The sequence below is a fragment of the Echinops telfairi genome, unplaced genomic scaffold (genome assembly GCF_000313985.2).
Source record: "Echinops telfairi isolate 266 unplaced genomic scaffold, ASM31398v2 ScPeMD7_53;HRSCAF=182, whole genome shotgun sequence".
Lineage (NCBI taxonomy): Eukaryota > Metazoa > Chordata > Mammalia > Afrosoricida > Tenrecidae > Echinops > Echinops telfairi.
Window position 1 is genome coordinate 8,716,247 of NW_022103951.1, and position 25,498 is coordinate 8,741,744.

At 45.2% G+C, this 25,498-nt stretch overlaps 1 protein-coding gene across 9 annotated transcripts in view; it reads left to right on the plus strand.

The window, feature by feature from the left end:
- The window catches only part of SH3KBP1 (SH3 domain containing kinase binding protein 1), a 340,714-nt gene that overhangs the window by 279,708 nt on the left and 35,508 nt on the right, over positions 1 to 25,498 (plus strand). For all 9 annotated transcript variants that reach the window (XM_030885785.2, XM_030885786.2, XM_030885787.2 and 6 more), the window contains one exon: positions 9,009 to 9,094. In XM_030885785.2, coding sequence (XP_030741645.1) covers positions 9,009 to 9,094 — 86 coding nt within the window. The remainder of the gene's footprint in view (positions 1 to 9,008; positions 9,095 to 25,498) is intronic.

Below are 25,498 nucleotides of genomic sequence, written 5' to 3' on the forward strand. Positions count from 1 at the left end.
TTTTTTTTTTTTTAGCTTTTGCTTCCTGTTCACCACAGCACCTTTTCCAGGCCACATGTCTTGGCTTAACTGTCCTAACTTGGGCTAAATTGAGCCTTGTCGCTAAGTTCATGTTGTCACCCAGCCCACCTGCCTTGGTCCTTCGTGGACACGTGCTACTCTTATGTCTTGGGTCCCAGTGGGAGGAGCATGCCCTTCTGGGCAGGTGGAGCTGTGACTCGTGTTTCTGAGTAATTTTTTTTTTTAACTCTGGAAGGGAAGGTGAGTTACCCACTGGCAGTGAGTCCTGGTGACACCAGCTGCCTGGCCCCCTCTGTAACTCACTGCCCCAATGGCCATATCCCAACCTGGGAGTCCAGGAGACTAGGCAGAACAGTGTGGAGAAGCGGTTAAGAGCTTGGGCTTTGGGAGCTGACTTTATAGGTTCAAACCCAGGCCTTGCCATTCAACCACGTGCTGTTATGTCCTCCCGTCAGCGAGTTACTTGGTCTCACTGGACCTGAATTTCCTCACTTATCTAATGAGAATGGTAGCCTTGTTGGCACAGTTCTCCAGGAAGCGATTCTGAGAGGTTAACGTGTACAATATGGTTTAGGACTCAATACTCAGTCAGGGGAAGCGAAGGCAGTGGGATTGTGCAGGGAGAGAAGTCAAGTTATGATCCTGCTTGACAAAGCCTCCACCAACTCCACAGGGACCATTGGAGCAAAACCAGCCCATTAGTCCTGTGTTGGCTGGACTGACTTAAGCTTTGCTCCGGCCTCCCAGGCCTCTGACTGTCAGTGGACCTGACGACTCTGGAAAGGCTGTAAAGATCCTTGGTGGTGCCACGGATTAAGCATTGGGCTGCTAACAAAGCCATTGGTGTTATGAACCTCCCACTCTGTAGGGAAAAGATGAACCAGTTTGCCTTTGGCAGGAGTTATACCCTCAGGAACTGTCTGGAACAGTTCTACACTGTCGTATAGGGTTTCTCTGAGCTGGCATGATGTGGAACGTTTGAGTATGGGAGGGCTGTACCTGGAGTGGCAGCACACCCAGCAGTTCAGTTCCCTCCAGGCATAGAGGCACCCTCCCCAGTGGTGAAGATTAAATAGTTAATGTGGGAAAGAGGCTTATCCACAGATGAAAACTGCTGCTGTTGTGTCTATGGAATTGTGGGCTCTACTTGTACCTTCTGGGCATATGTGGGTCAGTCAATGCCCTCGCTGTGTCTCAGGTTCACTGGCCAGTAAGGCGAGGAGACTCTTAGTGGCTAGATACCTGTTCAAGTCATGTTTGATATGGACCCATAACGCAAAGCACTAAGGGAAATATAATGGAATCACATGATTTTGATTAAAAAATATGAATGAGCAAGAACAACCTTATTCGTCCGTCTTTGGATATATGGGTGCTGCCTGCTGCCAGCTGCTTTCTCCTTTGGTTTAACAGCTGTGGGTATATACAGTCACCAGACCCAAGCACTTACAGGAGTCCAGTGACTTACCAAAGGGTGGTCTTTATGTTTTTTCTCTTAGTGTTCAGTAGCACCCCTTTTGCCCAAATGGTACCCTGTCACTGGGCAGATTTGGGAAAAGTTGGGCCCTCAAGGGTCTAGTCTTCATTGGGTAGCTGTCCCACCCAACACATGCTTTGGAAAATTTCAGAAATTCTGGCCCTTTTCAATACTGAAATTCATTAGCATTGTTGTAAAAGGCTATAAATACAGTAGAAGGCATTTACAAATAGACATTGTAAAATGCTTACACACCCACGGTCTGAGTGCTGTCAAAACACCAGCTGCAGTTCCCCTACTTGGAAAGATCAGAACCTTTTAAACTACACTTACTGTGTTTTCAAAATAGGCTCTCTTTGGCCATCTATAGATCGTTCTACCCTAGTGCCCGGTCTGACTGTTGGCAAAGGGCCTCAAGGCTCAGCTAGAGAGATGGGAGATCCCAGACTCCTCCTTGCAGAAGAATCTAGGAGAAATTGCTCTGCGATCAGTGGTTCCTATTTCTCTGGGGTGGTCTCCTCTGGTTCAAGTTATCAGGCCATCTACAACAGACCCTTCAGACCTATCCAGGAAGCTCTCCCCTCAAGATGGAAGCCCTTCCCCTGGCAAGGGTTCACCCTAGGTCACATTAAATGTCACATGAGGAGCACCCACCTGGCCAACTGGAGCATATGTGATTTTTTTTCTTATCTGAAGCCACTAGGACAGTGTTTAATCATTTGTAGATAGACCAAAACAAATCCAACCACTGTCATCAAGTCAGTCCTGTTGAACAGAATAGAACTACCTGTATCAGGTTTGTAAATATTTACAGGCGCGAACTGCCACACCTTTCTCAGGTAGAGCAGATGGTAAGATCAAACCCCTGACTGACCTTTTGGTTAGCAGCAGAGCACTTTAACCACTGTGCCACCAGGACTCCTACTTATGGATCTGCCATCGAGTTGGTTGTGACTCTTAGTGGCCCTGTGTGGAATTTCTGATCCTGTAAATCATTATAAGAGCAGACAGCCTCATCTATCTCACGTAGATCAGCACGTGAGATTGAGCTGCCGACCTTGCAGTTAACTGTCCAATGCTTAACCCACAGCACCACAGGGGCTCTTTTTTTGAAAGATCGTGTTATGGGGGGCTCTTATAACAATCCATACATCAAATGTATCAACCATACTTGTACATATGTTGCCATCATCATTTTCTAAACATTTACTTTCTCTTTTAGCCCTTGGTATCAGCTCCTCTTTTTCCCCTCCCCCCCCACTCCCACCTTCATGGCCACTTGATAAATTGTAAATTGTTTATTTTCATATCTTACACCAACCACTGTCTCCCTCCCCTCCACCCCAGTTTTTATTGTTTGACCCCCTGGGGGTGTGGGAAATGGTTATGTGTTGATAATTGTGATCAGTTCCCCTTCCTCCCTTCCTCTCCCCACCTTCCCCCTACCCTCCTGGTATTGCTACTCACAATCCTGTTCCTGAATTCCGTATGTCCTGAGCAGCACTGGGGTCATGATAGCAGGGAGTGAGGAAGCCTCAAGGAATCAGGGGAATATTGTGTTTTCATGGTCGCTATACTGCACCCTGGTTGACTCATCGCTTCCCTGTGACCCCTCTGTGGGGAGATGTCCCCTTGTCTACAGATGAGTTTTGGGTCTCCGACACCCCCCATGTTCTCAACAATATGGTTTTTGTTTGCTTGTTTTGGGTCTTCTAATGCCTATTACCCAGTTCATTCAACACCTCATGATTACACCTGCTGATGTGCTTCTTCAATGTGGACTTTGTTGCTTCGCAGCTAGATGGCCGCTTGTTAAACTTCAAACCTTTAAGACCCCAGATGCTATATCTTTTTGATAGCCAGGCACCATCCACTTTCTTCACCACATTTTCTTTCTAAATCATTTTATTGGGGGCTCATACAGCTCTTTTCATAATCCATCCATCCATCCATTGTGTCAAGCACATTTGTACATTCATTTCCCTCATCATTCTCAAAACATTTTCTTTCTACTTGAGCCCATGGTATCGGCTCCTCATTTTTTCCCTCCCTCCCCCACCATCCCTCCCTCATGAACCCTTGATAATTTATAAATTATTATTATTTTTCCATGTCTTATATTGACCAATGTCTCCCTTCACCCACTTTTTTGTTGTCTGTCCCCTTGGAAGGGGGTTTTATGTAGATCATTGTGATTGGTTCACCCTTTCTCCCCCCACTTTCCCCTTACCCTCCTGGTATCTCTACTCTCATTATTGGCCCTGAGGGGTTTATCTGTCCTGGATTCCCTAGGTTTCCAGCTCTTATCTGTACCTGTGTACATGCTCTGGTCTAGCCGGATTTGTAAGGTAGAATTTGAGTCATGATAGTGGGTGGAGGGGCATTAAAGAACTAGAGGAAAGTTGTATGTTTCATCGGTGCTATACTGCATCCTGACTGACGTCGTCTCCTCCCCGTGACCCTTCTTTAAGGGGATGTCCAATTGCTTACAGATGGTCTTTGGGTCTCTACTCCGCACTCCCCCTCATTCACATTGATAGGATTTTTTGTTCTGGTTTTTTGATGCCTGATGCCTAATCCCATCGGCCCCTCATGATCAGACAGGCTGGTATGTTTCTTCCAGGTGGACTTTGTTACTTCTCAGATAGATAGTTGCTTGTTTATCTTCAAGCCTTAGACCCCAGAGGCTGTATCTTTTGATAGCCGGGTGCCATCAGCTTTTTTCACCACATTTGCTTATGTACCCATTTTGTCTTCAGCAATCATGTCAGGAAGCTGAGCATCATGGAATGCCAGGTTATTAGAACAAAATGTTCTTGCATTGAGGAGGAATACTTGAGTAGAGGCCCAATGTCCATCTACTACCTTAATACTTAACATATAAACATGTTTGTAGACCTATATCCCTATTGTTATATATAAATATATTCACATATATACATGCCTGTGTTTAGACCTCAGGGGCTTTGTTGCTTTACTTTGCTCCCGTTGATGATCTGTTATATTCCCTTCTTGGTTGGCCCCGCTGTGTGTGTGTGGGGGGGGGACCAACTTACTCCCTGCTGTGTGTCCCCAGTATTGTCCTCTGTCTCGGCATGCTCCAGTGAGGGGACATCATGTCTCAAGCCCTTGTAGGCCCTACAGTCCTCTCTGTGTCTCAGCAGCTTCATGCAGCGGCATCCTTCTTAGCCAATATCTGATCTAGAACCTCACTCTCTCTTTTTCCTTCTTGGTTTGCTTCCGTGTGGGCATGGCAGGCCGGTCCCTGTCCCCAACCCGTAGGTTTAGTGTTGTCCTCTGTTGTACATACTTCTAGTGAGGGGGTCAGTTTGGCTTTGATTGGGGCCTGCCCTGTACCAGGGCTCTTTTAATTGCAGAGAAGGCCTCCAATATCTATAAGAATTGTCTCATATTTGGTAAACACTGTCATTGTATGTTAACTATGATAAAGATGAGGTTGGAGACTTACTTTATTAGCAAATGCAGGTTAAATATAGGATCAAGTATTGAACTTACAAGTTATTAATAAGGTATAAAAAGCCCAGACAATTCACAAGCCTTCTCTCTCTCTCTCTCTCTCTTTTTAAACATTGCATACCTATATGCCTGGGACACTGTGCTAGGAGGAAAAGAATGACCAACCCCCCTCTCCCCCGCTGTTTTGAATAACTATAGGAGGAGATACTAGGTGCACATCAGATTATGAAATGCCATCGTGAAGGTTGGGTTGAGGGCTGGAGTAGAGAAGTGTATTGCAGGCCTGAAAAGGTGTGTTCTGGAGTACTAAAGGGTGGGTCACATTTGTCTATTAGAGAGGAGGCACCAGAGGGCATCCCAGACCTTGACTGAGGTAAAGCCCAGGGTGAGCTCTCCTGGAACTTGCTCCCCACGACAACCCACCCCCCACCCCCCACCCACGTACACACCACACAGGGCTACTTTCTCCAACCCCACCCCGTCTCCAACATCACTCTGATGTTGAAAGTGTAGAATGTGAAATCTTGAAGGCCCCTCAGAGATGCTCCTGTCCAAGCTAGCCCACCCATTATTTCACCGATGAAACGCCCACAGACCAGAGAGGCCAAGAGGATCACACAGAGAGTGAACAGCTGGTTTCGGTGTAGCACCCATGACCTGGCCTTCCAGGTCCAGAATTCTAAACTGTATACACACCTTATAGGGGCCCTGTGGTGGAGGGAGGATTAAAAGAGTGTTTGAAAGGCCGAAGACCTTGCCTACTTGGGGATACTGAGAGGGAAGCGAGCATGAGCTGACTGAGTCCCAGGACTCTTCAAAGGAATCTTTACAGGAAAGCAAACATTTGCCGCAGCCTCAGGGTCTATCACATATCTTTCCCTTCGTTTTCTAATGCTGGGTTTTGCTTGTTTGTCATTGGTTTTGCATAGATACAGTCATGCTGTACATCCGACAACTTTGTCTTTGGGGAAAACTTGCATGTATTACACAAATGCATCCTGCATTTCTGTTTCCGAAGTTGTGGCAAAGGCTCATCAATGCCATCAGTGTGTTCTGAGCCCCTGCCAGGTACCAGGCAGTGAAGTGGGTGGTGGACAGCACCCACCCTGCTGCCCCAAAAGAAACACTGCAAAAACTTCTCCTAAAAAACAAAACAAAAAACAAACAACCCTTCGACTTTAGTGTGTCAGGGCAGTCTCCCTAACTCCCACAAAGGCTGTCGGGCAACTTTCAGAAATGGAGATGGGAGAATAAAATGGTTGAGAGTGGCCATGAAGGGAAAGGCAGGGGCTGGAGGGAGGAGCACAGGGAAGCATTTGACTGGGAGCTTCCAGCTGTCAGAGAGGAACCTCGGCTCCAAGAATCAGAGTAATCAAACACACAAGCCACACAAGTCACACAAGTCAGAGCAGTCGAGTTCAGAGAGAGAAAGCTAGCGAGTTGCTTTTCAGTCGATTCCAACCCAAGGCCACAATAGGAGCAGAACTGTGCAGCAATATGTTTTCAGTGGCTAATTTGTTGAAAGTAGATCTCCAGGCCTTTCTTCCGAGACATCTCTGGGCAGGGTTGACTCGCCAGCCTTCTGGTTAGCAGCCGAATGTGAGAAAAACTCTGCTTCCTCACCAAGATCCACCTCACTTCCTCCCCACTTGCCCACGGGGGTGTCACTTTAAACCACTTTCCCCTTGGAAAAGTGGAATGATGTGCATTGGAATTAGGTGCTTCCTCTCGGCCTGCATGGCAGAGCACGTGCTCTCAGAGAAGTAGGTCTTTAGTATGTTCCACCACAGACCCGCGTGGTTGCCGGTAGAACTCGAGCCACATCATCCCAGCTCCCTGGCTCTCTGGCTCCCTGACTATCCAATCTTTCTAAAACGTTTCAGTCAGAAGATTACATCCAAAGCAATAGATGCCAGGGCCTGAGGAGATGTTCTGAGAGACATTGCCTCAGTTCTTGTGGCTCAAAGTCATCTGGGAAGTAGGTCCTGTAGGGCAGGAGCTCTTGGAGTCAGGAGATGTGGAGGACGTCCCTGCTAGGGACCCTCCCCTGTAGGAGGCGGGGAGAGGCCAAGAATAGAGGCTCTGCGGGCTCAGTTCGAGTGATTCCTAGTGGTGGCTGTCAGCTGCTCTCATGCAGGCCCATGACTCATGGTGACCTCTTATACAAGGGAGCAAAACACTGTTTGGGCCACCCATGATCAGTTGCAGATTAGGCCATGGTGATCCATAGGGTTTTCCCTGGCTGGTTTTTGGGAAGTGGATCACCAAGCCTTTTTCAGGTGTCCCTTAGAAATCTGTTCAGCACCACAGCAACACACAAGCCTCCCCTGGCAGATAAACAGCGGCTGAGAATGCAGGGCATTGGCCAGGAATCAAAGCGGACATCCTGCGAGATTCCTACCACTGAGCCCTCACAGCCCCCACCATCCAGCCTTTCCCTGCCCTCTGTTCCCCACCACCTCTGAGCACCCAGACGGCTTGCGATGCTCATGCAACCAGGGAGCTCAGTTGTGCCTCCTCTGGGCCGAGCCGCAGCAAAGCTGCCCCACCCGGCTTCACCTCTGCTAGCCAAGAAGGGTCGGTGTGCTGTGGCACTCGACGGCCCTTCTCCACCATCAGGAGGATGTCTGTGTCTTGCTGAGTGCCGCTCTCATGCCCTCTTCTGCAGTGCGGAGCCCAGGTGTCATTCTTGTCAACTCCTCTCACACAGTCCACCCACACCACCCTCCCTGGCTCCCTTGTTTATAGGGCTCTGCCCTCAGCTTTCCTTCAGCCTCTGTGACCACCAGGTCCCACCCAGACCTGGCGCCTGCTGTCCTAAGCTCTGGATCAGCCCTGAGGTCCCTGGTCCCACTGGGTCGTTGCACAGTTGGTCCCTATTGCCATCACCTCTCTTAGTGACCTGTCCTTTTCCTCTAATGTTCAACTTGAATGCCATGTCCTCTGCCTGCCCCGCCCCTCCCACACAGCACCCTACAGTCTCCCTCTCTTGGTCACGGCTGAGGTGTTGAGTGGGTTTGAAACGGCCCATCTGTCTCTTCCATTTACACTCTGAACCCCTTCAGGGTAGGTGCCATCTGACTTGGCTCCCCTAAGCCCTGCAGCAGTTGACCAATTCTTGCTGGGAGAAGATAGATATCCATTGTGCAGTTCAGCCTCCGGCCTGGGGACCACAGGCAGCTTTGGGATAGACTGTCTCTGTCCCTTGGCAAGGAACAACTGTTTGCCTTCACCCTCTCCTTATGGACAAGGATCTTGCCATCTCACTGCCATTCCAGCCCTTGCTTGTCTCATTCGGGACTCATCCTCCACCAAAGAGTCACAAGAGCTACCCAAGAAGAATTAAAAAGAACCTTGTGCTCATTCAAGCATGGACCAGCCATCTCTCATCATTTGGGGAGGCCTGTCCCTGTCCCAAGGGGCTACTCCAAGACCAGATACAGAGGGAAGTCACTCGTGTCCTGATGGGCCCGTGGGCACCCACCCAGGAGCAGCTGATTCTATGGGCCTCTGCCCATGCCAGCCTCTGGGCTGCCAGATCTCCACTCGACACCTTGCGCCTGTCAACAGCCTGGCCCATGCCTCAGCCTGGGGCCAGCAAACCTTTTCCTCAAGGTTAAAAGTGGCCGACCTTTGACAAGCCGCACCGCGTTGGCTGAATTCCTCATTCCTTAAAAGGGAAGTTCTCAGTTGTCACCTGCCAGTTCTTATTTGGTGTTGGAGCAGGAGCAGACCCAGGCCGCAGCTCGGCTGCCCAGCAAGAGGTTTGGTGACTGAAGGTGCACCAAGGAACCACCGGTATTAAAATAGCTGCCTTTGACAATATGTCCTAGAGAAGGGACTCCAGTCCATTGCCCAGTTTGCACCGGGGCCCATGTCGTGGGACAGCTTATTGGCTCCCACTGGCTCCTTTGCAGACTTCAGTGCCAGCTGCCCTGCACACGGCACACTCCTTAATGCATGTGCCACCAGGAACTGACAGAGTAGCCAGAACTCTCCCAATTAAATGCCTGGACTTGTTCTTTTAACACAGGGGTGACGGTCCAAAGATTGACTTGGTGGGCAGTGGGATTTCCGGCATCCTGGACAAGGATCTCTCGGACCACAGCAATGACATCGGTGAGTAAAGGAGAGCCCGCTCGCTTCGCGTTTGCCCAGTTGTAAAAGAACTGCAGGGGCCTGGCTTCCTGCTTCAGCAGCAAGATGAGAAATGGCCCGGCTACTTCCATTGCCAGAGTAACAGCCTTAGAGTGGTTTTATGTGCATCAGCTTTGGAAAGAAGGGAGATGAAGGTGGTTTCCACATTCTTAGTGCCTGGGATTTGTCCTCCCATCTCCCCCCTCCCCGGCCTCCTGAGAAATTCCTAGTGAAGTTGAAATGGAAAGAAATTACGAACTCTCTTTGTAAAAGTGGGTGGTAGCACTTCAGCTCACGTTTTCCAGTGATTTATGTATTGAAGCTGTAAGGTTGACAGGGTCAGAACTCAGACTGTCAAGTGCATTGTAGATAGAGCGCTAAGTGTTTTGAATTTGAGTTTAAACAAGCTTTGGGGTGGTCATGACCATTTCGTTCACAAAATAAGTGCACATTCCCAAGGTCAAGTCATCCCATATGACAAATGGGAGGGAGCTAGAGCCTCTCGGGGTAAACAAGTCTGAAGTCCTTTGGGGGTGGGAGAGGTGGGCGGGAGTGGATGGAGGAATGGATATGAGGCCTGTGTGTGCTCTTGAGGCTGGTGTTGGACCTGCTGATGGTCTGAGTTAGATGACAGCCTTTTCAGGAAGTTCGGGTTCACATTTGATAATTTTTAGCTATTCATTCGTCATGGTCATCCTCTCGTATGTGTGATATTATAGAGATCTACATTTTTTTAAAAGTCTAGCCCCCCCCCCCACTACAATTCATTTTGAGATGATTGTAGATCCACATGCCAACGTGAGATTCAGTCTGCCTTCTACCCAGCTTTTCCCGAGGGTAAAATGTACAAAACCAGGATGTTGCCAATGATGCAATTCTCCAAACTTACCTGTTCCCTGTTGTTCTAGTCCCCAAGGTGTGTGTGTGTGTGTGTGTGTGTGTGTGTGTACACGCAAACAATATTATCACCAGTGTAGTGTGTAGGGCCATTGCCATAGATAAGATACAGAGTATGTCCATCACCACCAGGATCGCCCACGTTGCTCGTTGGTAACCGCTGTCAGGAGTGATCCGCTGTGGAAGATTTCTAGCAGCACCTGCATTTGCTGCTCAATTTAGAAACAAGTACCAGACACTTGCTAGGACGCTAGGCCCTGAGGCCTCACCTGGCCTGCCATCACTCTTCTATCCCAGTGCTGCTGCCTTCTGAACCCCGTTCATCAGGTGGCTTCTTGGCAACTGTCAGGCTGCAGTCTCCGGTCTGATCTTGCAAAGGCTAAGGAGGGGGAGGTGCTTTGGCAAACTGTAACTAATGAAAGTCATTGCCATGTTTCCAAAATTTGCCGCACACCTCAGTCAACCTTTGAAAAGCCCAGGCAAGAAGCCTAAGCAAGAACTTCTGACAACTTGGGCTGCCACGAGACCAGCCAGAGCTCTGGTCTTCTGTGGCTTGTGACCTGGTTAAAGGGCAGGGAAAAGCACAGCAGTTGTTGACTGTGAATGAAAAGTAATCATCAGATTGTTGATGTGGTAAATATTTAGCTACATATATTTTCACCACAATTAAAAGGAAGAAGAAGAACTACCACCAGAAGGAGGCTGTCTGCTCTGCGTCCTGTGGTTTAGCATTTGGATCCCGTTGTGAGCTAGGGTGTTCGGTGGGCAAAGTGTCAGTGAAGATGATGTGAGTCTACAGGAAGGGAGGAGTTCCCTCACCTCCAGAACACGCAGGGCTATGTGACTGACGTGTTAAGATGCTGCCCTTTGACTCTCGATTTCTTCAGGTTGGAGGATCCCAGGTGGTGTAGTGGTTATGCGGTCAGCAGTTCAAAACTACCAGCCACTCAGTGGGGGAAAGACAAGACTTTCTATTCTTGTAAAGAGTTACAGTCTCCGAAATGCACTGGGGCAGTTCTCCCCTGGCCTGTAGGGTCGCCATGACTCAAAATGGACTAGACAGCAGCGAGTTTGAGTTGTGGTTTTCTTTGAGTTGGAAGAGAACCAAGGTGGCTTTCTTCAAAGTAGGAGTCACATTTTTTTCCCCAGTTGGAAGTGTTGAGGACACTAGTTGAAGGTTTGAGTCTTCTGTAGCCTTTACTGAGTAAGCGCAGGCTGAATGTCTCCAAGAGCCCAGAAAGACAATGCAGAAGTTTGGTTCTCACTTGCTTTCCAAGAAGACATTCATCCAAGAAAACTAGAGTCCTTCAAGGTTAGATTTGAACGCATGTGTTATTAGAATTGCAAATAACAATGGTCGGAGGCCAGGTCATCAACCAAGAAATATCTGAGTGTCTGCTTACTCATGCTTGAGTCCAAAGGACCTCACACCAGGCTCTGCCTTCCAGGAGCTTTTGGTCTGTTGGGCCTTTTCTGGCAAATTAACAATGAGGTCACACTCAAGGTCTGTGTGAATGACAAATGAGTTCTGAGCTGCTATTGAGTTGGTCTGCAGCTCTCCCATACATAACAGAACCAAAAGCTGCCAGGTCTCACACCATCCCCACGACTGGTTGCAGAACAGGCCATTGTGATCGTGGAGTTTTGATTGGCTGATTTTTAGAAGTAGATCCAGGCTTTCCTTTCTAGTCTGTCTTGGTCTAGAAGCTTCTACTGAACCCTGTCCAGCATATTAGCAACACACAAGTCTCCGCTGACAGATGGATACTGGCTGCACATAAGGAACTCTGGCCAGAAACGAACCTAGGGTCCCCTATGTGAAGGGAGAGCATCCTACCACTTAACTGCTGCTGCCCCCATGACAAATGAATGATAGAAAGTACATGCTGATCAGAGGAAGGGATGCTCCCTGTGGGGGGCAGGGCGGAGGGGGAGGGAGGATGTCAGTAAAGGTTCCATGAAGGGTGTGGATTCATCCCGTATCTTTTTTTTTTTTTTAGACTGTATCTCTAATCATTTTATTAGGGGCTCATACAACTCTTATCACAATCTGTACATACATCAATTGGGTATAGCTCATTTGTATATTCATTGCCCTCATCATTCTCAAAACATTTCCTCTCCACTTAAGCCCCCGGCATTAGGTCCTCATTTTCCCCCTCCCTCCCCGCTCACCCCTCCCTCATGAGCCCTTGATAATTTATAAATTATTATTTTGTCATATCTTGCCCTGTCCAACATCTCCCTTCACCCACTTTTCTGTTGTCTGTCCCCCAGGGAGGAGGTCACATATAGTTCCTTGTAATCAGTTCCCTCTTTCCAACCCACTCTCCCTCTACCCTCCCAGTATCACCACTCACACCACTGGTCCTGTAGGGATCATCTGCCCTGGATTCCTTGTATTTCCAGTTCTTACACTTACATTTGCCCAGGTGGGGATGGAGGTGAGCAGGGAAATCACGTGGGAGTGCTGATAGGTGTGCGTAGACCATCAGCCTGCCTGCGATCGAGAGTATATGCTGAGGTGGAGCAGGAGTTGACCTGAAAGCAAGTAGAACCTCAATTGGGTTTGAGGGGGATGGCTTTCTCATTTGTTCGGTACCCACTGAAGTGACATGATTGGGTTTGAAAACTCAAGAGAGTGACTGGTGGAGCTTTGATGGGTATTAACGGCTTCGGTTATTTGATGGTTTGAACAAGAGGTAGTAAGAACCCAAATGAAGCTGATCCCAAAAAGGATTGTGGAAGAAGGGACCGATTTGGAAGCAGTAATACAAAGAATTATTTCTAGGCCTTCCTAATTATTGGGTGACTAAAGGAAAAATGACGGGCAGAAATGAATGTGTCAGGAGAAGGAACTGGTTTAGGGGGAAATGCGATGAAAATTAAGTTCATTAACTTTGAGTTGAGTTCACACATCTCCTGTCAATACCAGATGAAGGCAGATGGTGTCGGGTCAAGACACAAGAGACTAGAAGGGATTGGAAGTACAGCAGAAGGGCTTCCTGGTGGACCATGAATAGGCCTCCAGATTGGTGTCTGCTGACCTGGGTTTGGGTGCTGAATCATCAGCCCCCTGGCTGGGTAATTTATCAATCAGCAATTTCCACAGACTCTCTGTGTACATTTTATAAGGACTAATAACACCTCTGTCTACTTCCTCACATTGTGTTCTAGAAGTATGTAGAATCATGTTGTGAGCTATAAAAAGTTACAACCGATTTTGTTTTCTTTCTTTCATTTTTGTATTGTGTTTTGTGGGAAGGTTCACAGAGCAAATTTGTTTTCCATTCAACAATTTTATACATTTTTTGGTTCCCTGACAGTACTTGCTATCCCCTTAATGTCACCAGTGGTCTTCCCACTTCCTCTCTGGGTTCCCTGCTCCCCTCCTTCCTGGTTTCTTATTCCTCCTTGCGTTCTGGATTCTATTTTCCAGCAAATGTGGCCTTTTCGGTCACATGTCGTTGGCGGGGCTGGGCTGAGGATTTTATTCCTGTCCTTTAATAATGAATGTTTTCATTTGCATAGAGGTGATCATCAAGTCAAACAAATATATTTCATTGTCACTGAAAGAGAAGAGAAGAGAAAGAAGAACTAAGAGCAGAAGCCCAAACCTTGGGTAAAGTCCCCAGTTAGGGGAAAGGTGGGCTCCGGCAGCATCCCAGAGGTCAGGGGAGGACAGGCTTCTCAGTGGAGCATGGTCAGGCCGCAGGGCCAGGAGAGCAGGGCATGGGAGCGGGGTCAGTCTTTTCAGCACTGCTTTTGTGTCTCTGCTTTTGTAATGTTTGCTCTTTTCTTTCTAACAAGGAGGAAGTTATTTGTCCCAGGATTGTTTTGTGAGTGATTCTGACAGTTCACATTGCCCATATGTGCCGTGCGTGGCACAGTACAGCCCCGAAAGCCATTCAGAGTCATCAGTGTTAGCTCTGAATAAATCTGTTTCCTCTTCATGTGAAACTGTAATTTAAAATTATTGTAATATTAAATTAAAGAACATGGTGTTTTCAGAGCTAGTGTGGGAAACTACCCGCATCTGTCAGCCCGCAATTAGTTAGAATGGAATCAATGGGTCCAAAACACAGTTGTTGATGTCAGTTTGAGGTATTGTTTGTATCAAATGCTGCGGCCATATTTCAAATAACACCATAGAAAATGTGGAAGCACCCAAACACAGGCCTTCACTTGAGCAGAAATGAACATTAAATTGCCCAGCTTGCTCTTGCAGATGGAAGAATCTCGGTTCTGATTGAATGAGAGATTACAGGCCGCAAAGTCAAGTACCATAACATTGATTTTTATTATGCCATAGATTGTAGTTCCCCCGCATGGCGGGCTTTATTGTCACCCTTCAACACGGCCGATATCTTCCATTCCTTTCCCGTGAACGCACATAGCAACTGGCCTCCGGCTGGAAAGGAGCCTTTGAATACCGCCAGCTCATTTGTGCTAATTCACCTTGAGAAAGTACTCCTCATGCCTCCTTGGTTGCTTAGCTTCTTTGTTTTTATGGCGTTTTTCTTTCTCATTTCCTATTCTATTCTTTTTGGACCTCATCAAAGTTTTCTCTCACTCATAACTACTCAGCTGTTCCCACTTCCAGCACTTGAAGAAAGTGAGGATCTCCTGTCCACACACAGACAGGCACTTCCCATGGTAGTAAGTGAATCTGGGGTGTTGCTAGGCGTGGAACAGGTGGGGAAGAGCTAGAAAGGCTAAGCACAGCCATCCTCCGAGCTCGTGGACGCCTCCAGCCCCAGAGTGCGTAGGAATGTATGCCAAGCTAGTTGACTTGGGCCGGTAGAAGTGTTCTGAAGTTGAACTGTGATCGTGCTTGCACAACTCTGTGAATTTACCAAAACTCACCGAGTTGTACAGGTGAGATAGGTACATTTCACAATAAAGCCATTAACAAGGGGGGACGAAGAGTGTTTTCACAGACTGTGCGCTTTAGCTTCTTTATAAGGAATAACAACAGTTCTGCCTACTTCCTCGTGGTCTTCCAGAAGTATGTAGAATCACATACTAGACCATGAAAAGATGAAAATACTCTTGTTTCATTTTGTTTATATAGAGGTGTAGAAGTGATAGCCTTGTCTGGAGGATGGGGAAGGTACATTACCTCTTGCCGTGAGAGAAGAGACCAAGAACCAAGGGCTGGAGGTCAAATCCTGGACAAAGTCCACATCTTAAGGGAAAGTCATTTGAAGTTTGTCTAGTGCTCACCTTCAATTCCCAGTATCTATCTCTATATATAGATCTATATAGAGATCTATACATGTGTGTATATGTGTGTGCACGCGTACATCTGCCTCATTAATAAGTTTGGGCTCATAAGTGGCACATTCCTCCACTTTAATAAAAATTCATGTCTATTTACAGTAATAACCACTATAGTTGCATTTCTAAGTTGTCTGTAAGCCAATCTTTTATAAAGGTAATTATGTTTTCGATGTTTAAGAAAGCTTTCTAAACGCTTGTACAGGAATCATTTCATAATCCAAATAAGTCTCCCTGGGTTGTTAATAAGTGTATCGTTTACAATTTTACACACACTTCTTAGATTGAAACATACCTGAACAGTGATCAGTAGCTGATTAGAACCGCGGTGTTAGACTAATCACAAAATGTTTGCAAGGCTAAGGGGTGTTTTCTAAGCACACTGAGGAGGAATCTACACCATTCTCATCTTTGGTTCCGCATAAAAGGTATGACTTGCAGAGAGTGGCTTCTGCAAAAGATTGCTGTCAAAATGACTCCCATAGTATAATGAGGATAATATAGCCCCTTTATTAGGGTCCCCATCCTGCCTTCCTGAGGTTCTGGTGTTGAAATAACAGCCCTGGGCACAAACAAAAGGCAAGAAAGAAAGAGCCACTCCTACTCCTCAGTTACCCATAGGGTTTGTTTCCAAAGACCATATTGTTATGCAAAAATAGGGGATTTTTTTGGTGACCATTTTCAGACCATCCATTTGTCCAATATGATTTTTATTTAGAAAAGTAGCAGCTAAAATTTACGGGGGTTCTCAGTTTAGTTGAGTTATAGATTATCTCTGCATAGAAGAAGGAGGCTTGGAAGAGGCAAAACTGAATAAAGTTAGGTGGCCTAATGGTTATGCATTGGGTTCCTTACCGAAAGATCAGCAATTCAAAACTATTAGCTGCTCCAAGGGAGAAAAATAGGGCTTTTCTACTTTTGTGAAGCCTTAGAGCAGGGGTCCTCAAACTTTTTAAACAGCAGGCCAGTTCACTGACCCTCAGACCCGTTGGAGGGCCAGACTATAGTTTAAAAAAAAAAACTATGAACAAATTCCTATGCACACTGCACATATCTTATTTTGAAGTAAAAAATCAAATGGGGCAAAAACACCCGGTGGGCAGGATAAATGTCCTTGGCGGCCCGCATGTGGCCCGCAGGCCATAGTTTGAGGACACCTGCCTTAGAGTCTGAAACTCACAGGGGAAATTCTACCCTGTTCCTGTCAGTCAGCACTGATTTGATGGCAGTGAGTTTTTTTATTTGGTGTGACTTGAGGGCCCAAGACTTGACCAATTCATTGCCCTCCGGTGTACGGTCAGAGTGTCCCCCACAGAGCCCCTCTAGGGTTCCGTTCTCAAGTCAGCTCACTTTGGGATGCCATTAAACTAGGAAGCACCCTTGCTGACGCCCCCTTCTTTCCTCCTTTCCCACCACCCCACAAGCCCAGAACCAGCACCTGCAGGCTTGAGACTGCCTGCAGTCCTCCCCAGGTGAGCCTGTGGCCCTGGGGGAGGCAGCCCTGGGAGGCACCTGGGCGGGGCGCCCCTTGAGCAACAGGAGGGCTGGCTGCCCAGAGATCCTCCTCGCCTTTGCCATTGCATTAATGTGCAAGATAGTAGGTTTGGTTTTTTTTTGCTATTGTTATAAATGCAAAATGTTGGATAACAAGGTAGTTGTTAAGTGAGAAGGCGATATATTATTCATTGGGTGCTTATGTACCAGAGAGCTGCACACAATAAAAGTGGAATTAGAAGTTAACAGAATTTTTCCGAGGACTTCTTGACGCTCCCTTATATTTCTGTAGATATTTTTTTCATCAAAATAGTCCTTGAGGGAAATACAGAAGTTCTCGTTTTCATAGGGGAGAAACAGGGAATGAAGAACGCCAGGTAACTTGGGCGAGGCTCACTGGCTAGTATATAGTAGCAATGGATTTGAAACCAGGTCTCCCTGATCCGTGAGCCCCAACTTTTCAGTTCAATACGCCAGTGGTTTCCAGTCGGGGAAAATTGGCCCAGAGGTGACATTTGACATTATTACAACTGGGGGAGGGGAGATGCCACTAACATCTAGTGGGTCGAGACCAGGGAAGCCTGCTTTCCTTCCTCCTGTGCACAGGACGCCCCGACATCAGCGTCCTCAAGCCCTGATGTTAAGTGCAGTGTGTTGAGACTGAGCAGTCCCTCCAGAACAACCTGTACTCGCTGGTGTGCTTTTCCCACGTCTGAGAGAATCCTGGCAAAACAGAATTCAAAATAGCCCCAGAGCTTTTGGAAACCAGCGACTTTATCTACAAAAAAAGCAAACCGCTTCAAAATAATTGGTTTAAACATCTACCAAGGAACTTGACAATGACCACTGAGATACTTTCTGCAGATTGGTGACAAGTCACTAACCATAGAGAAGAATGAAACAAGGAGCCCTGGTGACGTACTGGTTCCACATTGGGCTGATGGCCACGGAGTCAACAGTTCAAAGCCACCAGCCCCTCTGGGGAAAAAGATGAGACTTTCTTCTCCCATAAGGAGTCACGGTCTCAGAAACCCACAGGGGGTTTCTACCCTATCCTATAGGGCCACTATGAGTTGGTATTGACTTGATGGCAGTGAGTTTGGTTTTTTTAATTAAAAATGCAATTTGAATCCAATTTTTATATAGAAACAGTGTTGTAATTGGGTTTAGGTACTCTCAAGATTTAAGAACTATTGTTTTAGAAAAGGCAAACAAACACAATAGATTTTAAATGTGTACCCTGTACAGTAAAGCTTGATCAGACACATATAAAGTAATTTAATAGTGACCAACAATAAAATTTTGGTTAGTACAGGTTTGACACCATGTTCCTATAGACAGGTGATTAAATCCTTGCCTTATATTGTAATTTCTGTCTCTGACTCTACGAAGTCGTTTAAGGGGCTTCTTGGACAGATTTGGGGGCAGAGAATACTTAAGATCCCATAGCTTTAGCCTCTAGGTTTTTCTGTCCTCTTTTTTACATTCCAGATCTTCCCTTTTAGAGCTAGAGAGCTAGTTATTGGTCCCTGCAAAGTTTCAGGTCATGGAGCAATTCTCAGGCTTAACAGTTGAGTATGTGCAATGTCCTTAAAGGACTCTATGAGTGAGATGTGGACTGTCCCTGGTAGACTAGCTGAGCACATCTATAAACAACAGTGAGTAACACCTCTCAGTTTCTCTCAAGGTTAGGTCTTCTGACCTTTCATGAGAGGGCTGCCACTCACCCGTGCAAGCACTGTCTCCTTGCCAGTGACCTTCAGACATAAACTTTGGAGATCAGGAACACGGTTGGTGTTACCCATGCAGAGAGGAAGATGCTTCAACAGTCCCGTCTGTGCACGAGAATAAGGGCTGCAAACGTGTGGATGGGTGTGACTTTGGGTCCTATTGAGGAACATAATTTATGATCAAGTTTGGGTCCTATTGAGGAACATAATTCATGACCAAGGAATGTTTGAGAAGCCATATGTGCTTCTCAAGTATGATAACAAAAGCAAAAGAGATTGTGTTTCGGGGCACATTACAGCAAGGAAACGACCAGGTTGAACTTCTGACTGATGGGTTGGTAGCATGTCAGCCCTCTGAGCATTTTTGGTTCTCTTCTCGCACTTACTGAGACTCAGTGTTGGCTCCAGTTAATCCAAAGTGCTTCCAGGCCTGGGCCGCCACCTGCAGTGCCCATGAGCTCTCTTCTGGTTCCTGACTTTTCCTCAGAGACTTGGGGTTCCTCAGAGACTTGGGGCTCCGTGCTGCTGAATAAGCCAGGTCAAGCTAGCAAGCATGGCAGACTCCCTCCAGGAAGGAGTCTGAGTTCTTCTCGGTGCTTCTAAGAGCAGATGTAAAGTGAACATTTCCAGATGTAAGAGGAGGGGTAAAGTGAACACTTCCTCTGACCAACGTGCACCGTGCGCACTGGCCCCTCACAGAACCTGAACTGCATTCTGTCATCTGTCACCTTGGCTGTATTTCCGCTTAGTTCTGATGGGTTTGTCATACAACTTTTTACCCTATCCCATCTGAGAAGAGCAAGAGCAATAAACTTAGGAAGTGCCGGTAAGAAAAGTCTATGAGTGGAATAAAAACACAAGTGGAGGAGAAAGTGACAAATGGCATATAACTCCATGGACTTGAAATAGGACGTTGGCACGTGTTTTTGGTTAATGAAGGAGTCCTGGTAGTATAGAGGTTACCCGTTGGGCTGCGATCCACAATGTCGGCAGTTCGAAACCACCAGCAGCTCCGCAGGAGAGCCACTGAGCTTTCTACTCCTGTGAACAGTTACGGTCTTGGAAACCCACAGGGAGTTGCTATGAGTCAGCATTGACTCCATGGCAGTGAGTTTTGAGTTTATTGGGTTGATGTGAATCATTCTAAACCACAGAGAAAGAGTTGTACATAACCTGAACAGTGTGCTCCATGCCCAAACCTTGTAGACTGGCAGCCTGCAACAGGAAGAATACCTGGCTGGTGAGGTAGCTGGAAGAACTTTTGGGTGTGTGGCTATCTTCAATTCAGATGTCTATTGGCTTGGATAAGGGTCATGTGCCTTGGAGACATATGGACTTGTGAGCAGTTCCAGAAGCTCCCCTGTGTGTAAAAGGTGATATGGCCACTGTGACATGTTGAATGTTGGGCACCCTCTTCTTTGTGAACAGAGTCCTGACTACCGTATATACTTGTGTATACGCCGAGTTTTTCAGCACATTTTTATGCAGTTTTATGGTAAAAAGTAGGTGCCTCGGCTGATATTAGGCTCGGCTTATACTCGATAATATACAGTAATTTATCACGATGCCTTGAATGCCTCTGCCTTTGCTACATGCTGAAACTGTCTACTGCTTTGAGACAAAAATAATCCAGAAGTATATAAAGTGGATTCAGAGGAGTCTATAAACAGCAAAGAGATTTATATAGTCACTTTTGCCACATCCACGATGTACTCACTAGGGGCCTCTGAACGGAAAGCAAGTGTGGAAACAAGAAAGGAACAGGTGATGTACAGCTCTCAGATGGCGCGTGGCATTTTTTTTGGCATGAAGTGCCTGCCTCCCTCCACCCACTGGCTGTGGGGTCATGGATTGGCAGAGCCTTGGTATTGCTTTGGTTAGTCTTGTAAATATCCAGAGGAGTCTGCAACCTGCCAGAAAGTCATGCTCCTCTACGCCTTTGTCATAATAAAGCCATTGCAGACAAATTACACAGCCCGCTCCCCAATTTTTTTTCTTAGTGTCTTGGTTTTCAGACCTGCTCCTGCCATTATTTGGGATGCTGATTCAGAAAATTGCACTGAATAGACTGCATCAGCTCTAGTTTCTTATATATGGCGTTTCACTATATTTTTAGCTACTAATTTATACTCATTAATTTATCTTCCTAGTTTTAAATATGAGAAAATTTCAGACCCACAAATGGCAAGGATAAGACAAGAAGTATTTGGAAAATACCGTGTATAGTCGTGTATAAGTTGAGTTTTCCAGCACATTTTTTATGCTGTTTCTATGGTAAAATTAGGTGCCTTGGCTGATATTCAAATCGGCTTATACTTGAGTATATATGGTAATTAGATATGAAGAGACTTCCAAGGGAAGCTGTATATGGACTCATGATGGCTAGTTGTTCACACACACATTGAGCTGCCAATTCTAAGGCCAGTGGTTCAAGCCCACCAGACACTCTGCAGCCTTTAAGAGATTTAAAGGTTTGGAAACCCAAAGTTCTATCTCTTATAGGGCCACTGCAAGTTAGTATGGATTAGATAGCAGTGGGTTGGGATTTTTTTGTTTGTTTGCTATGAGAGCCTGTGTAATATATACAGAAACTACAAGCTGGATACAAAAAGTCAACACAGCTGGAGAAGAGTGGGAAATAAGAAAGAAAATGGAAAAGGCACATACATGGAAGGTGTGAGGGCAACTTAAAGTGTAAAAAATGTAAGGCTTCATAGCAATTTTCATAAATATTTTGTACATCTACATTTTCTTCTTTAAATTATGCAGTAAACATTGCAGAACACATTTTAATATATAGAAGTCAATGGATAATTCATGTTAAATATTTCAGAGGTGAGGTTGGCTCCAAGCTTCTTTATAAGAAAAATTCTAACTTTTGTTTTAAGAGTTTTGTGTGCACAGGTGGAGAAGTTGTGTCATATTGTAACAGGACTAGAATGCTTTAATTTTAATAAAGGAGTTTGAACTGACAGGCCCATTTTGGGTTTTGGAACATTTGAATCTCTATTTAGTGTACTAAAGTCACTGCCAGTCAGCTGATTGTCTCACAGCCACCATATAGCACAGAGGGGAACTTCTCCAGTGGGTTTCTAAGGCTGTCAATCTTTATGGGCACAGAAAGTCTCTCATATTTCTTTTGCAGAGTGACCAGTGGGCTCAAATAGTTGACCTTGTGGTTAGCAAACACACACTATGTCATCAGGGCTCCTTATTTATTGCACAGTAACTCTTATTTTTTTACCCCCTTTTAAGATAATAAAGTGAAACTACCTGCTATTCAATTCCTCGTAAAGGTGAAGTAATACTTGGAGAAAATTCCAAGTTCATGTAATGTGCACTGTTCAAACATCTTTCTATCAAAGGACACCATGTGAAGTGTAACTTGACCTAACTATTTAGTACAACACAAACTACTTTAAATAAATCCAGCATGTACTTCTTCTAAGCTACGTGCTTTTTTTATGGTCAGAATGAAGAGTGGTATGTGGCATATGTTCTGTATCTCAAAACCCAGAGCTGATAAGGGGAAACTGGTGCCATTTTTTAAAATCAGCAGATCAAATATACCCAGAAAAAAGGTTTAACATTTGAGCCACCAAATGTGTGTTGGCCTGTTACACTTCATAAGGAAGAAAGTTATCAAAATCCTTGCCAAGCCCTGGACTCTTGCTAAGGCTTTGCCTGAAAGCCTTGGCCAACTTCCACCTCCCGCTAGCTTTGATTCAAGAAATGAGAAAAGTGATTAGCAGCTGGAGAGTGAGGTTGGTGGGCCCCATTAGAGGGTAATTATATCTGGTGGTGACAAGATGGAAATTAATAGGATGTCTGGATTTAGAGCCAAAAGAAACTTCTTTATCTTCCTTGTGACCTATATTGATGCTTGTCACCTCCCCAGGCCTGAGTCAGCATCCTTGTTGTCTACACTCTGGAATTGCACAGAATAATTTACAAAAAGGAAGAATGTTACGTTTTACTTGGGAAGGGATATATTATTGATGTTTGTTTTATTCAGCACACGTTGAAAAACAGATCTAGGGAACACTGCATGGTTTAAATTGGCAAAGGTTTGTCAGGGTTGTATACTTTCACTATGCTTATGTGACCCATGTGCTCAGTAAATATTCTAAGAAGCTGGACTACCAGGGTAAGTCAAAAAGTATTGTGACAAAATATTAGAAATCTTTCCATATTAAACCAAAGTATCAAACTGTGCAGCTGTCTTCCATTTAAGTCTGTTCCCTTCTGAAGGCAGTGTTTCCATCTCTAATCTTCCCCCGCGGCATTCTGCACTCTTTGATTTATACCACATGAACACAAAACTTTAGACAGCTTCAAGGGACTCAAATCAGGTTCCTTTTAAGTGCTCTTTGAGTTTGAGGAACAAAAAGAAATCTATAAATGATCATTTTTTGTTCTTTTCATGTCTTAGACCAACCGCTGTCTCCTTTCACCCCGTTTTCTGCTGTCCATCCCCGTGGGAGGGGGGCCATACATCGATTAGTATGATCAGTTCCCCCTTTCCTTACCCTCCTAGAATTGCTGCTCCCCTTATTGGTCCTGAGGGGTTTATCTGTTCTGGATTCCCTGTGTTGCAAGCTCTTATCTGTACCAGTATACATGTTCTGGTCTAGCCAGATATATAAATTATCAAGGGGACATGGGGGTGGGAGGGTAAGAGAGGGAGGGAAAAAATGATGAGCTGATACCAAAGGCTCAAGTAGAAAGAAAATGTTTTGAAAAATATGATGATAACTTATATACAGATGTGTTTGGCACAATGAATATATGTATGGATTGTGATAAGAGCTGTAAGAGCCCCCAATTTTAAAAAAGAGAGAGAGAGAGAGAGAGAGAAAGAAATCTAAAGGGCTGTATGGTAGAGGGGAGAGGTTTCCTAATGAAATTCTCATAGGATAGCCTTTGCTACCCTCTAAGAATGAGCAGGTGCATTGTCATACTGGGAAACAAAATTCCCGGGTGTAATTTTTCTGACTTTTTTCCTTATCCGTTCAATTCTCTTAAAACATCTTCATAATAAGCCCACATGATCATCTTGTGTTCCTTGAGAAAATCTCTCCAGATTACCTCTCTTCCGAAAAACACACAAACCAACCAAAAAACCCTCACAGTCATTGAGTCAATCCTGACACATATGGGATAGGATAGAACTGCCCCAGTGGGTTTCTGAGACTGGAAGCCTCATATTTCTCAAGCAGAGAGGTTGGTGGTTTCAAACTGCTGACCTTGTGATTAGCACCCCAACCTGTAACCCACTATGCCACCAGGGCTCCTTTGATTACACCCTTGGAGGGCCTCCAAAATAGTCTTCATCACTTTCTGAGCTGACCCCTCTACCTTGAATAGAATAGGCCCAGCAAATCCCCTCAAAAGTCGCTGTTCTAATTGGGCCTTTAAAAATTAAAAAAAACTAAAGAGACTAAAATAAGTTCATTACTTAGAGAATTTGTCTTCAGCCATCCACAGATAAGAAAGACATGTTTGTATGATCAGTTCCCCCTTTGTTTATGGGACAAGTCATTTTGACTCATTTTGATTTCCTCAACGAACATTACAGGAACCATTTACATTTACTTCCTACCATTTATGCTGACTTTTAGCCATTTGATGAGACAACTATTTATCCAAATTCATTTTCTTCTAAGCCTTCTGATCTCGAAATTCTCTGTATGGTATACCTTTATCTATAAATACTTGTCAATTTGACGTGAAATCGAGTATTAATCCCAGTAAATCTGTTTTATTCATGAAAGCATTACTTCAGTAATAAAACCTAAACATAGTCAAATGGAAAGGCAAACAGTGTAGCAGGGAATGTCATACTTGACCAACCCAAGTGACCCTGACGATATGTTGAACCCAGTATCTCAAATGTTGTATACTGTTGAATATTATAAATTTTATATAAATATATAGGATCACAGTTTCATTTATAAATTAATAGTTTATAATTATGTTATTTTAATACAAAATAAGTTTTTAAAAGGAAAATGTGCATTTTTGTTCATGTGTCAATTTTGGCATGTGTCCATAAAGATAGGTATATAAGAAATGTCCATAAACCTAGTGTTAGACACATTTTGTTGGGCATAAACCTGTACATATATTAACTGTAATAGCTAGAACCCTAGCAGGAATACTTCTTGCCTTACTCTCTTAGATGAAGGATAATGCGGCACAAGGATTGGAGGAGGGCTCCTTAATCTGTGATATGCAAAAAACACAACCCTGCTTGCTGCAAGAGAAGAGGGCTTGAAGCTCTTAGTGATGAAGATTGAAGACCATGACTTGAGTCAGGCACACAAGTTAGTCCTCAAAGTGACGTCTTTGCTTTTTAACACTTCAAAGAGGTCTTTTGTAGAATTGCACGATGCAATATGTCGTTTAATTTCTTGACTGCTGTTTCCAGGTAAAATTAAATCCTTGACAATTCCAGTCTTTCTCTTTTTGTCATGATGTTGCCTATTGGTCCAGTTGTGAAGATTGTTGTTTCATGTTGAGGTGTAATCCATACTGAAGGCTGCAGTATGAAGCAGCAGTCAAGAACTTCAATGACATATTGCATTGGGCAAATCTACAAAGGACCTCTTTAAAGTGTTAAAAAGCAAAGACGTCACTTTGAGGACTAAGGTGTGTGCCTGACTCAAGCCATGATATTTTCAGTCTCTGCATATGCATGTGAAAACTGAATAATCAATAAAGAAGACCAAAGAAAATGTGGTGCCTTTTAATTATGATGTTGACAAAGAATATTGAATATACCATCTTCCAAAAAAAATGAACAAATCTGTCTTGGAAGCAGTACAGCCTTAGAAGTAAGGATGCTGAGATTTTATCCATGTACTTTAGACATGTTACCAGGAAGTCCAAGTGCCTGAATAATAAGGTCATGCTTGGTAGGCCACTGGAGATCCCCTTGCAGAAGGGTCTCGGGGAGGAGACGAGCCAGTCAGGGTGCGATGTA